Source organism: Pseudocercospora fijiensis, assembly GCF_000340215.1.
Source record: "Pseudocercospora fijiensis CIRAD86 unplaced genomic scaffold MYCFIscaffold_10, whole genome shotgun sequence".
In the NCBI taxonomy this organism is placed as follows: Eukaryota; Fungi; Ascomycota; class Dothideomycetes; order Mycosphaerellales; family Mycosphaerellaceae; genus Pseudocercospora; species Pseudocercospora fijiensis.
Window position 1 is genome coordinate 1,296,472 of NW_006921541.1, and position 14,712 is coordinate 1,311,183.

The following is a 14,712-nucleotide window of genomic DNA, read 5'->3' on the forward strand; positions in this document are numbered from 1 at the left end:
CCGCAACAGTGAGCCATCAATCGTCATGCCCAGAACCACCAAACCAACACAACAAGGACGGTAGAGAGCAGGAAGCATGGAAGGCACCGCCGACGGCGCCTTCAGCACGTATTGGCAGAAAGCCAATACAGACGGGCAAGTCGCCCACATATCCGAAGCATTGAATGCCACGCTTGACCCGCGAACCCCCAATGATATCAGAAAGCAAGCCTTACAACATCTTGAAGCAGTCAAGAACCAGCCAGATGCGCCTCAACACGGATTCACGCTCGCCGATGACTGGAAGCAAAATGACGCCATCCGGTATTACGGACTGCAACTTCTGGAGTTCGCAGTGAGGTATCGTTGGCATGAGTATACAGAAGAGCAGGCGCAGCAAATCCGAACATGGGTGAAATGCTTGGCGGGAAGTCTGCGAGAACAAGATGCAGCATATCTGAGAAACAAGGTCGCGCAGCTGTGGGTCGATGTTGCGAAGCGCTGCTGGGGAGACGGGGACTGGATGGACATGGACGCGCTCCTGCTCAATCTCTGGGAACAAGACAAGGGCGTCGTCAACAAGATCCTGGTGCTCTACATCATCGAAACCCTCAGCGAAGAGATTATGGGAAGTGGTGAAGATGCTGTGGCTGGGCTGAGACTGGATGTCCTAGGAAATGCTCTCAATGAGATCGTAATCCCCCAGGGCATGTATGAGGCCCACGCGGAGACGAGAGGAAATCGACAAGAAGTCAGATGCGGACAGGAAGGTTGGCTATTGAGGATATGCAATTTCTTCTCGCTTTGCGTCAAGCAGGCACGTTTCATGGACGGCCAGCAACAAGGCGTAGTGCAGCAGATGGAGATGTGCGCCATTAAAGCTCTGAACGCGCTCAGGCCGACTATGGCTTGGGTCAGCTTGAAGGGAGCCGACGAGGTCAAGTGTATTGACTGCTTGTTCCTGCCCTTCCACACCAGGAGTGTGGCACTACAGACCGCGGCTGTCGAGGTGCTGTATGCCCTACTACAGAGACCTTACAACCAGCATTTTCAGGAAGTCTGGACTGCACTATTCAGACAGGCGATGAAGCCCGAACGAGTGGCGATGATACGACAGGCCTTTGAGGCGACTGTCTCTGGACCTGGAGAGGACGAAGAAAAGTACACGCTACAAAAGAAAATGTCGGAATTACTCTATGTATATGGAGACTCTGTCGCCCAGCACCCAGAAGTGCTGGATGATACGATTGACCTTCCGGCACTGTTTGACCTGCTTCTGCTTGTCCTGCAGCACAAAAGCTTGAAAGTGTCGATACCGGTCTTACACGTCTGGACCAAGCTGCTCAGCGTGCAGGAGGACAAGGTGGTGGATCTAGTCCTGGATGCACTTGCTACTTTGATGCACGTGTGTAGTGAGCGACTCATACGATACGAGTCCATTCCCGAGGAGACTGAAGACGAAGTCTTAGCATATCTTGGAGACGATTTCGACACCATACCAGAACGCCATGCTTTCCTTGGGAACTACCGACGCTACTGCACACTCATCATACAGTCAATCGCCCGCTTCCGACCCATCGACGCACTTTCAATAGTATTGAATCAGATGCAATCGTTGCTGGAGGAAGGCCCATACACTCAAGGACGAGGTTTCGATCCTTCCAAGTATGATAAGAGCTCTATTCCGAACCTGAAATTTGATGCCCAGTACAACGTTGTTGCAGCAGCACTCAAAGGATATTCTTCATGGATTGGCGATGTGGCAGACATTACCCCAGAGCAGCCACTCTATATCAAGGTACAAGAGGATCAGCGACAGGCGACGGAATCATTGCAGCAATGGTGTCAGGGCATGGCAAATGTGCATACCGATAATCCTGGCGTTGCTGACCAAGTTCTTGCGACACTGGTGGCTGTGCTTAGGACGCTCAGATCACCAGTGCAGAGCTTCGTTCTGGCAATGGTGCAACATCTGCTGACCATGAGGCTGTATGATCAACCACAATTCAACACGTTCTCGGAGGCTGTCAAGTCTTTTGAAGCTCTCCGAGTCGTTGAACTGCAGAAGCTGGCTCTAGCTTTTCCAAATGTTCTTTTAGAAGTTTACAATGAACTTGAGCCTAGAGTCACCGTGCTCATGGAGAAGCACAATGATGACCAGCGGCTCGTGTGGGGTTTCAGAGCTTTCCTGTTTATGATTGTGCATCGCGCAACAGGCATCCCAAACGATGTCCGCGTGACTCGCTTGCAGCAAATGCTTCAGCCGACGTACGATGCTTGGACGGATTCAAGGCTCAAGGCATCTGTGGAGACCTTCTCAAGCTTTTGTGAGACTGTCGGATTGGGCAATATACAAGACTTTTATAGATCGCATGGCTTTGATCGAATATCGGACTGGTCATCTCAGAATCTGGATGACGCAGGAGTTGCTCGACAAAATCAGATCAAGGAGCTTGCGGATCAGTTACCCCTTCGCATTACCAAGTCTATGCTCACTGCTTCAACCGAGAAGCTCAAAAGTGGATCCGATGAGTATTCCAATGCATCGGAGTTGTGGAGCAATATCACGCCGGTCGTCCTCCCGACGCTGCTGAAGTTGATACGACATGCGCAGGCCTTTCATAACATGGAAAATTGGTCCCATCTTCCAGACGAGCTTCAAATGGTCGTCAGGCGCACCCTCCAAGATCGCTTCTGGCAGTCTGGCATCTCCAATGAGAGTAAGGATGAGTTCTATGCCCGCATCTCAGGCTCCAAGACTTCCTATGAAGGCTTTGCCAGCACGGTTCGCGGGACCATGCGCAACATTCGCGAGATGGGATACCACATCGTCTACCTTATGACTAAATTCGACGAGCAGTTTTACGGGGTTGACAGCCTCGCAGAACCTCTAGCCGATGCCCTTTTCACCGACGCTGGAAGTCTGAGCACCAACCATCTCCACCCTCTCATCAATCTCACTACTGGACTAGTTCAGCGATGTCCACCACAGTATCGAGCTCGGTTCTTACCTCCGATTCTACGTCGCCTCTTTCTTGCCCTGGACGACAAGATCTCATCTGAATGGGCTTCTCTAGAGCAAGCTGCTGAACAAAACAAGAAGAAAGACGATGAACTCAGCGACGAGATGCGAACAGAAAGCGTCCTACGTCAACTCACCTTTAGCATGGTATCCTTCGTCCCATTCCTGCTCGAGTACGATCGTACGCAACCTCAAGCGAATGGTACCATCAATGGCGCAGCTGTCCATCTCCCAAGTCGCCAATCATTATCCGACCTCATTCTCTCGGACGCCACCGTCCTCGAGCCTTTGATATTGTTCTGTACCCACGCCCTCCGCATGCGGGATGGCAGGTGTTGCAGCATGATCTGCAAAGCTTTCAGGAACCTCATCCCGCTGTTCTCACACACCACACAATCCTCCTCTTCGCCAATATCTGTCGAGACTGCGGCTCAAGTTCGGGAGTTCATCTCGAATGAAGTCCTGAAAGCTTGCATCACGAGCTTGAACGATCGCGGGTTCGTAGATATGCAGAAGGACCTCGCAGCTCTGATCGCAAGCATCATCAACCTCTACGCCTCAAAGACTCGCACCCCACGACAGCTCCTCCTCAGTCTCCCGGACATGGCCGAGACCAGAGTCGACAAAGCCATCGCGCGCATCTCTCGCGGCGGGAACGAACGCCAACAACGCGCCATCGTCCTCGAACTTCTGGAACGTGTGAGAGGCGTCAGTATTCACGAGATGGGCAAATTTGACAAAGTCAAGACGAGCAAGGTCCAAGACAGATATACCACTACTATGAACACCATGGAGGTTGAGAAACAGCCCGAAGCAGCTACTGAGGATGGCGCCCTCGATGGTGTGGCAGGATTGTTCGGGAATGAGGGCTAGGAGCCTCCTCAATCTCAGAATGCTTTCCCACCGCAGAAGGTTGTGTTACCGCTGAAGTATCGGGGCGACGAGCAGAGGTGGAGAGCGAGACAGGCTGAGATGGCTAGGGCTGAGGAAATTGAGAAGAGGTTGTGGGGTTCGACGAGATGAATTGCGGATGATTGAGACGTGAGACGTTGAAACGGCCTTGTCCTTTTTTGGGGTGGTTTTTTTTTCTTTCGATTCGTGCGAGATGGTGATTGATGCTCACGCATGCATGAGATACCCTTTTGGAACAGAACATGGATTGTGTATTGTAAGGTAAGGTAGCGTTTGATGGAAATTAGGTCAAGTAAGTACTTACTTCTTTCCGATTTCGTATGTTTCTGATGGAGAGGGAGAGGTTAGTGGTGAGAATTCTGCTCGTATCCTCTAGATGTGAGTGAGTTGACGAAAGGAAGAAAAGAAGGCATCGACCAGTTCTGTGGAGGAGAAAAATCGCAGCAGGAATCGATAATGCTACTACCGCCGGCCATAACCTTACCGCTCGATATTCGGATTCTCGGGGGTCACGTAGAGAGAAGAAGAAACTATTTCGCATCAACGCTCTTAAATGCTATAAGAGGTATCGGAGCCTTCGTAATACCAGTTACAAATATCATCTTTTCCGCTAGAGACGTAGATATATTCCGTAGCCATGGATACCAAGATCGAGGCGTTATCGCAATCGGTAGTAGGGAGGTCAATAGGACTTTTTCTATCGATTTATTCGGATCGATAAATAGTTTAGTAGTAGTCAGACACTAGAAATGCGTATTTTTTTAACTCTCCTGTGGTAGGAAATGCAAGCTTCACTTGCAATATAGGTCATATACTATATATAGTGTGCTAAAGAGCGATAAGGCTGGCTTGGTAGCCGATCTGAACACCTCCTAGAAATGTTGTATCGCGATGGCAACTCGCAGTCCCTTCTAACAGTTCTCAAACCTCGTTATACACCTCATCAGCCTAACATGCAAACGTTTCATTGTCGCACAGCATCGTGTGGAAGGCAGCTAGCGGTTGTCTACATTAGTGGCAAATAGAGCAAGCCATGGAGCTAGTGTCAGGGTTTCGTGTTCGCGTCACCACCAGCCTTGTGTGAGTACGTATGATAGGCGATGTGATCCTAAGCTCCGTTCTGTAGAGGTGTTAGCTATAGTGCAGTGCTTGCCTGTTGATGGCTTAGTTGGCATCCTTTCGGAGAGTGCCGCACGTGAGGGTGGTATAGGAGTGGAGGTGAGGAGCAATTGACGCATGTGGCTTCAGAGCGGGTCGAAGGAGCCTTGCCAAATGCCTTTGATAACTTTTGAGATGTTTCGGAGGGGTCCAGGAGGAAGTGTTATCAGGACGGAAACTCTGCAGTGCTTATCAAGTGTGCTGATTGTTTCCAAATAGGAGTTGAATCCAAGCTCGTGAACGAAATCGGGAGAGCTCATCAAGGGATTTCGGATCCATGATTGAGGATTGTGGAATCTGCAATGCACTTGCGCCTCGCAGAAGCCACCGCCAGCGCTAAAACAGCTGTGCCTGCTTTCTGCCAGGCGGGCTATCAGGCGTACCGAATTTTGGTCTTGCTGTCCGTCATGGTCAATGTCGACAGTTGGTGATGTCTTTCCATCATCGCCAACGCACGATAAGTTTGATTGTGGTTGTGGAGGAATTCTCGTTATCGGAGGATCGAGCGAGATGTACAGCCCAAGCGCTACTGCACATGTACGGCACATCACCCTTGGCAAGCACCGAGAAGAAGCTTGCGAGGACGCATATGTAGTGCTTCAGGGACGATCTCATGTGAGCCGCGTACGACAGAGAGTGTATTCTAATCCTTTCAGTATTGTGAAGAGCTTTGTCGCTGGCCTTCGTGAGTAATCGTCATCACCCTGTATCAACCAGAGGAGATGGGCTGAAGCCTTGCCCTGAAAGAATCCTTGGCCAACACGCGCGTAATGCATGAGCGTTCGCTCGAAAGAAAGAACGACGTTCCACGTAGCGTGTACGAATACGCAGCACATTCATTGGAGCAGTGAGTTAGGGCCTTATTACGTTGATGACTCGGTATGAGAGATCTCGGACATAAGGTGAAGTCGCAAATCAGGATTGAAGACCACTTCATGCATCGACTGCGGCTGTGCGGTGCCGTAGTGGATATCGATGTTGGCTCCGGAGGATGCAACGGCTGTTATTGGTACGCGAAGACTTGTAGCAGACTCCATTCTGAGCGCATGGCTTGACTAGCCGTAAGACGGATATTGCTGCGGACCGCTTCGGTTAATGGTGTTTCGCAATAATTCGTCGAGACGCATGTCCAACCAGGAGAGGGAATTGTCAAAGACATGACTCTGTTTGGTATCTTCATCGACAGGCAAGGCTTCCAATTGAGATTATTGAGTGCGGCGCATTTGTACTGTACATGTCCTTCAACAGGGGTGGGGCTTCGATATATCAGCAAGCACCTGGATTAAGATGAAGGGAACCGTGACAGAAAATCAGGGTTGACTTTCTTGAGCAAGACATTCGTCGGATTATTGTTCATAGCACCATTCAACCCGCAACCCACCTTCGACTGCTGGCATTGACCATGAATGTAATAGTCTCCGCATTGTGGATTCGTGACGCCATCGATTGCGAAAATAGTACTCGCTTGATGCTGGCTGTCGACTTGTGGTATTTTAGTGAGTTTAATGCATGCGGCGTTCTTCGAGTAGCGGCCTTCCATCAAAATATGGAGTTGTTCTCCTGTCGATTCGTTCCCCGGTATATACGACTATAGGATGGACGCACAGCAGAGATGATGCATGACTGGTAACAAGCAGTCTCGAAGACACCGCTTATGTCAGTAAAGAGAGCTGCAGTATACGGTGTTATAGGTGAAGAGGGTGCATAGTGAAGCGGTGTGTTGGTGTGGTCTATCTCCGGTTCAGACCCTTGCTGACTAAGCGCAAGGAAGTGTGGTAGGTGTGGGTCTTCTGCCTGCCTTCTACTACTATGCTCCTTCTACCACTACTACCACTACTACTAATCTATATCGGACTACTACGCGACCGGACCCACACTACTATACTAACCTCCTTGCGCTAGCAAGGGTCTAAGGACAAATATCGCAAAGCTATAGAGGCAGTCCTTATAAAAATACTAGGTTATTAACTAGCGTGAAATCTCGTAATTTAGCACTCGCATCTTATTGTCCCGTCAATTCTGAGTTATTCTATGTATACAGTATTCAAATACAACGCGTAGTTATTAAGAAAATAAGTAATATTTAATATAGGTAGCTATAGGTATACGACGGGTTAGTGCAGTGTCTAACCACCTAACATCTAATATACGAAATACACACATCTAAGACTAGGAGATTGTAGAGCGACTATTTCTAAATACTGTTTGTATAGACTACGTATATCCCTAATGCCTACCTACTAAATACTAGCCCTTAAGCGAAGCTAACTTGTTTACTAGAATTGAGACCTTCGAATATCGATAAGCGATAATGCGGAGGTTGTAGAGCGGCCATTTCTAGATCACCTTAATACGAGCGATATATACGTAGAGCGTAGTGTTATTATATTGTATCTAAGTAGCGGAGGCTATTTAGCTAGCTTAAATCTATCGACAAAAGCTAGTACTATAGGCTAGTATTATAGGCTAGCACTATAGGCTAGCACTATAGGCTATCGTAGATTATGCTTATCGCTAATTGCGCTCCGTTCTGCGCTAAGTAGTAGAAGATTCTCGTATACGGCTTCCTATAGGTTGTCGTTTGTCGCGCTAATTAATATCGTATATACCGCATTAATCGATCTCGTATTTGTAGAGGTGCTACTACTACTACTACTGCTGCTACTATATATTAACGAAGTCTTGTCGGCGTTGCGACTAATCGTGCTGTCTTTGTATATAAATCGTAAGTCGTAAACTAAGCGCTTTATACTTCCTTAGTTAAGTAGGTCTAACTAATAAAGCCTTGCCGCTTTAAGCTATAGGTGTAATAGTAGTACGGACGCCCTTCTTCGTCTCTTCTTCCTGCTCCTACGTTCTTCTACCTATATTTAGCACTCGTACTACCGCTAGTACTCGCACTGCCGCTAACACTCGCGTCTAGCACTATTATTGCCGCTAATATATCTAACTCTAACTCTAACCTACCTAACGCGCTATCCGGTCTAGCGCCGCTATACCTCGACCCTAACCTCTTATCCGAGCCGCTATCTAAAATAAACTTAGACTCCGATTAGTAGGCGGAGATATAGGCTACACTTAATACGGACCTTGCCCTTTAGTAGAACGAGCGTAATAAGCGCAATAAAGACGAAGCGCGTCGAGAGGCATTGTTATAAGCGGTCGCTAATAAGGACATATACGAGCTAGAGGCGTATAAGCAGGATAATAATCTTAGTAATAATAATATTATATTAGAAAAGGCGGAAGAGGCTCCTATCGAGGAAGACGAGGCTATCGACCTATTTAGCGACGTCGAGGAGGATAATAGCGATAAACTCGCGGACGAGGAAAATGCGGAAGATGCTAGCGTAGCTATACTACTACGCCGCTAGACTCGACAACAAACTCGACTCGTAGCCGCAGCCGCCGCCGCTGCCGCTAGTCCTTAGCGACATATTTAATAGAATAGGACTACTCGAGGCACTTAACGCGTTCGTAGTTAGCGTCGTACCCGCGAGTAGAAGTACGTTAATATCTTTAGAGAGATAAAGCATACTAGGCTCCCGCCTAAGCAGTAGATAATAATCTTTAATAGTTATAGCGAGAAGCTAAATAGGACTTATCGCAACTATATCCGCTAGTCTATAGCTGCCCTTAAATATAAGTATATCGTCTTAGCTCGAGTTATTCGCAACGAACTAAAGAAGCTTGTTAGTTAGCCCTTCTTTAACTAATACAAGCTAGAGGATTCGATATAGGAAGTTAATATATAGGAGATATATAGTATAATCGAGGAAACTACGCTAATATAGGTTAGTCTCCTACGGAAGCTGCTTCTAAACAAGAAGATATCTATCGATAAAGAGAACGATCTACCGTAGAAGCAAGATCGCCTCCGTAAGCGTATTGCGGTAATAACCTAGATAGCTATTCGCTCGATCTCCTTAAAGAAGGCTTCCGTATTCGGCAAGCAATTCGGCCTATACCTAGTTACTAGTAGTATACTATACTATGTAATTAGTGTTATTAACAATATAGGCCTATCTAGTACCGCTCGCACGATTTAGGTACTAATACGGAAGATAGAGGCAGTTTAGGACTAGCGTATAATCGTAATAGCTCGAGACAAGCGGAGTTTCTCGGTATACGATAACCTAGTTAAGCAGAAGAATCGTAAGGGCGTCTAGAAGTAGGGTAACCGTACGGAGATGCTAAATATAACCACCTCCTACATCGGCATTAACGAGCGTATTCTAGCAGAAGGTTTAACTAAGGATATAATTGATTTGAACTCGGAGCTTAGCTATAAATATATCCTAGGAAATCTTGCCGAGGACGCGAAGCATAGAACCTATAAGCACCTCTCGTTGTACTATATCGACTAGGCATTAGGTATCGTATTTAGACTAGAGCTAAAGGGTATGTTCGAGGGTTACGATTTCGAGATACGATATTAGTCGACTATTACGTAGAGTCTCGATATAGTACTTAGAATTGGTACTAAGTATCTCCGTCTAGGCACTAAAACCGAACGCTTTATATAGCTAATAATCGATATTATAGACCCGGAAGAAGCTACTAATCTCGTCCCGATAAAGCTATCGATAAACGATAAGGTATCGATTACTAGATCTAAGGAGGTTCTAAAGGACATCTTCCTCGATAATATATAGCTAGATAAGGATAAGGACTTCGGATATTAGCTACAACCTAGTAACTCTACTAAACAGATTGCCGCGCGCGATAAGAAGAGTCGGCTATATCCAATCGTCGGAGACTAGATAACTTATACCCGTTTTAATAGCTATTAAGCGGAAGGCGTTAAGTCGGAGCGCCCGTATAATCGATACGACTAAGGCGTAATCGTACCTAGCTAGCTATATGTCTATATAAACAAAGCGTACGGCATCGTTAAGACCTACTTCGATAAGAATTCCGATAAAGCATAGCTTGCCTATTCCTTAGTCGGCGATGCCTTGTTCTATACGATAAAAGGCATTAGTAAAGAGAACCCTAAATACTTCCTTATCTTGAACCTACTATATCGTATGTTCCGCAGCTGTATTACTGCCTGCTTCTAGTATAAGATAGACTCGCAGGGTTTTTTAGACTATTCCGATAAGTCGAAGAGCCGGATCGAGGTACTAAAGGTCGCTATCTCTAATTTCGAGCCGGGGCAGTATCTACAAATAGTCGAGAACATCTAGACTAAGGCGTTTACTAAGGAGGCATAGCAGAATAAGTATATTAGTAAGGATAAGGTCCTTATCTAGGATGCTAATTATACTACTATATACCGCTTACTTATATAGATCGAGGAGCTAATAACAATACGTACCGCTATCCGGAAAATAGATGTCGGTTACTTAAAGCGTATAGTAGACTACCTTATCGTTCTATTCCTTAGAACTAACTAGACTAACTACGCGAAGCATATACTAGAATTCCGCTAGTTACTCGAACAGGATTGGCCGTTACGTCGAGCATTAATAGCTATCTCTATCGTAAATCCCTCGGGTAAGGAAGGCAAAGGCATCGCTATAGATAAGGAAATCGAGCTTATTAACAACGACCTAACTCTAGACCTAAACCACTTTAGTAACTCGACCTATAATATAGCCGCTATCGCTCGTAAGAAGGCCGGTAATCGCCGCGCAGCTCGAGCATTAAAGAAGATATTTATATCCGCGATCGGTGTCGAAGGTACTAATTACTATACTAATAAGAACGCCGTAACCGATATACTAAGTATAGCCGACAAGCTGTTCCGAGATAGCCTTATAGAGCGACAGCTAGTTAGTAAGGATTCTCCCGAGGATAATCGTACCCTATCGGACGATATTTAGTAGATTAGTATTAGTAAGCTAGTACTAGCGATTAAGGCGTTAAATGAAGCTTATAGCGCTCGTTCTCGGTATATAACTGTAAGCACGAACGAGGCAGGCAATAATAGCGTCGATAGTATTAATAGTACCGATACTCGTAGCTACGGACTTAACGGACATAGCGGAGATCGTAGTCCACTCGGTACTAGGGCTGTTAATAAGGCAGATAAGCTATATATAGATGCTAATAGCTTTGCTTAGTTAGGCGACGGTCTACTACTAGTAGGATATATCTAGGCATTAGGCGTAGACGATAGCAGTAGCAGTAGTAGTAGCAATCTCGGCTTCTATACTATAGCTAGCGGTATACTATACGGCGTAGCACTCGCAGACCCAGACATACTATAGTCTAACGATGCTAATCGTAACCTAGTTTACGATACTAGTAGAGCTAGTAGAGCTAGTAGAACTAGTAGAACTAGTAGAACTAGTAGAACTAGTAGAACTAGTAGAACTAGCAGTAGAATAGACGATAGCGACGACCTAACACTTATGTATAGTGCTATCTAAGAGACCGCTACTACTGCTAGCTACTTCGATTATGCCGAGTATTAGGATCTAGACTAAGATAATAACGAGGCTGTTGTAATAGCTATAGCTATAGACTAGGGTATTGTAGCGATTAAGGATTGAATTAAAATAGCTTTTGTATTCGGCACATTCGGAGTCTAGGTATATAGCAATCCAATCTAATGTATTTATTATCTAGCTCTCGTTAATAGCTTCTAGTTACCTTCTAGTTACTAGCCTAATATATAGCCTCGGCACTAAACTAGTAGCGGGCGGCTATTGCGTTAAAAGTGCGGTTAGCGGCGAAGTAGTAGCGGTAGACTAGAGTACGTGCCTCGTCGGGGGTGCTTATAAAGTCGAAGGGTTTAACTAGGCGTACGATAATTGCTTAATAGCTAGCTACGAAGGGTTTAGCTAAGCGTACGATAATAGCTTAATAGCTAGCTAGGCTAGGCGTACGATGATTGCTTAATAGCTAGCTAGGCTAGGCGTACGATAATTGCTTAATAGCTAGCTAGGCTAGGCGTACGATAATTACTTGATAGCTAGCTAGGCCAGATATACGATAATTGCTTAATAGCTAGCTACGAAGGGTTTAGCTAGGCGTACGATAATAGCTTAATAGCTAGCTAGGCTAGGCGTACGATAATTGCTTAATAGCTAGCTAGGCTAGGCGTATAATGCCTCTAGTCGCTAGCAATTCTAGCCTTAGGCATTCGACTAGCAGTCGGCAGCTATTGCGTTAAAAGTGCGATAATGTATAGCCGTTATTGTTGCCTTACTATTGTAGCTGAATAGCGCAATCCTATTAGTAGAGGCAAACCTCACCTGCGATACGCTAATATAGACCTATGCTTCCTAGTTTAACTTCTTCTTCTTCTTCTTCTTCTATATACACTAACATACTAACACCCCTAGCAACATACTAGCTATCGGCGTATACAACAGTGTCGATACCTCTTTGTCGTATATAGGTAGCTCTATAGCGATTAACACTATCTCCTAACTAGTCCTACGGCTTACTACCGATAGAACCGCTTAAGTTAGTTAAGGTTCCTCGATCGGTAGAGTTTGTTCAGTCCTTCTTTTCTTTTAAGGTCTCCGATAGGCTTTGCCGACGTAAGACGTTGCGAAGGCGACTCTCCTAGCGAGTAGGTTGTTTTCTATAGCTTTAGCGGGCGTCGACTATGTATTTAACCGAAAGAGCATAGTTTTTATTAGAACATCGCAGTCTTAGTGCAAACTGCAGAGGTCTTAGATAGATTAGCGGAGGTAAAAACTCTTTAGTAAGGTATACCTATAATACGGCTAACGGTCTAACTCGGTAAAAACTCTTTAGTAAGGTATACCTTAAGTAGCGGCTCGATAGCGACTCTCCTACTAAGTAGGTTAATAGACTAAGTAGGTTAATAGGTTCGTAGTATTGCTATAGGTCTAACTCGGTAAAAACTCTTTAGTAAGGTACACCTTAAGTAGCGGCTATAGGCTTCCTACGTTCGGATTCTTTATAGGATAATATACGCGCATCTAGTTAAGTCGGCGTAACGCCTTCGTTAGGACTATTAGTTATAATAACCTTAGTCGTTACGTAAGGGCCTCTAGTATACTTATTAAGCCCGAAGGCACTTAGTCTTAGTCTTAGTCTTAGTCTTTACTGCTATACGACTGCAGCCCTTTACGTATTAAGACTACTATTCGACTATAGTGCGCACCGATCCGAAAGTGCATTAAGACTGTTATCCGACTATAGTACGCCTCCTCTTCTAGTAAGCGCATTAATATTGCTATACGACTGCAACGCGCTCGACAACCTTTTTTTTTACGGTGTCTCTAATACTAAGGGCGCGGTTATACTCTATTGTTGTCTAGGTACTAATAAGTATCGCTTTAGCGAATAAGCTATTATTGTTTCGCTTAATAAGTCCCTTCCTATATACCTCGTACTGTAGTTAGTAATAGAATGCGTTGATTATTGCGCATTGCGCGTAGTATATAGGCTATATGTAATTCTAGTATACTTCGGAGTGTGTGCTTCTATAGCCGCTTAGTGCCGCTAGTTAATTAGATCCCCGGACGCTACTGCTCGTTCTTCTCTACCTCGCATAGTAACTAGTTATCGGAATAATCGTTCTAGGAGAGTCTAAGCAATAGAGGGCGTTAACGTAAGAGGGCTATCGTAGCTTCTCGAAGAGTGCTTACGCTCGATATATATTATCGCCCTACGTATCTATCCTTGCCGTATATATTGTAGTGCTAATAGCTGCGGTGCAATAAGTATAGTACTAGTGTCGCTAGTGTCGCTAGTGTCGCTAGTGTCGCTAGTATCGCTAGTGTCGCTAGTATTAGTAGTGTTAGTAGTGTTAGTAACTTCTCGGGTTTCGGAGGCGGTTCTTAGTACCTAAGGCGGCCGTCGTTATCGTATTAGACACTTTTATTAGCGCTATTTGCTAGAAACGCGCTGAATCGACGTATCTCGCTGTATTAGTAATACTGTTATAAAAGTCGTAAAAGTCGGTATTGTAAATACGCGGAAGGAAGCAGCTATAACGTTTAATCCTACTAATTAAGCGCTCTGCTATACTAAATCCGGGGTCTTAGCGGGACTCGGTATCCTTGTCGCTTCCTCGAATTCACGCTTCTCGCCTAGCTCTTATATACTATCGATATATACGACTATCGATATATACGACTATCGATACCTATAACTATCTATAAACCCTCGTCGCAAAGAATACGATAGAAAAGCCTACTTAGCGAGCTTATAAGGACACGATAGAAAAGCCTACTTAGCGAGCTTACGAGGACATAATAGAAGAGCCTACTTAGCGAGCTTATAAGGATATAATAGAAGGGTAGTAAGGAAGGACCTTATTAAATGCTAATTCTAGCGCCAATTCTAGCGCTAGCTCTCGTAGAAGTAGCTTAACTAGGCATCCTATATTATATACCGGCTCTCGTAGAAGCAGCTAAACTAGGCTAGCTCTCGTAGAAGCAGCTAAACTAGGCATCCTATATTATATACCGGCTCTCGTAGAAGCAACTTAACTAGGCATCCTACATTATACGCTAGCTCTTATAGAAGCAACGCGATCGAGCGTAGTGTTACGGCTTACTTTTCCGGGGATAGGACAAGGACTTAGCGAGCTTACAAGGACATCTCTAGTGCCAATTCTAGCGCTAGCTCTCGCAGAAGCAGCTAAACTAGGCACTACTACACGCTAGCTCTTACAGAAGCAGCTAAACTAGGCACTACTATACGCTAGC

At 45.5% G+C, this 14,712-nt stretch overlaps 1 protein-coding gene across 1 annotated transcript; it reads left to right on the forward strand.

Annotated features, from left to right (window-relative positions):
* Positions 1-76: 76 nt before the first annotated feature.
* MYCFIDRAFT_157772 (uncharacterized protein) lies at positions 77-4,215 on the forward strand (the record flags this gene model as incomplete). Its single annotated transcript, XM_007933331.1, has 1 exon — positions 77-4,215. The coding sequence occupies one exon, from the start codon at positions 77-79 to the stop codon at positions 3,872-3,874; it is 3,798 nt and encodes a 1,265-aa protein (XP_007931522.1). The 3' UTR covers positions 3,875-4,215.
* Positions 4,216-14,712: the final 10,497 nt, after the last annotated feature.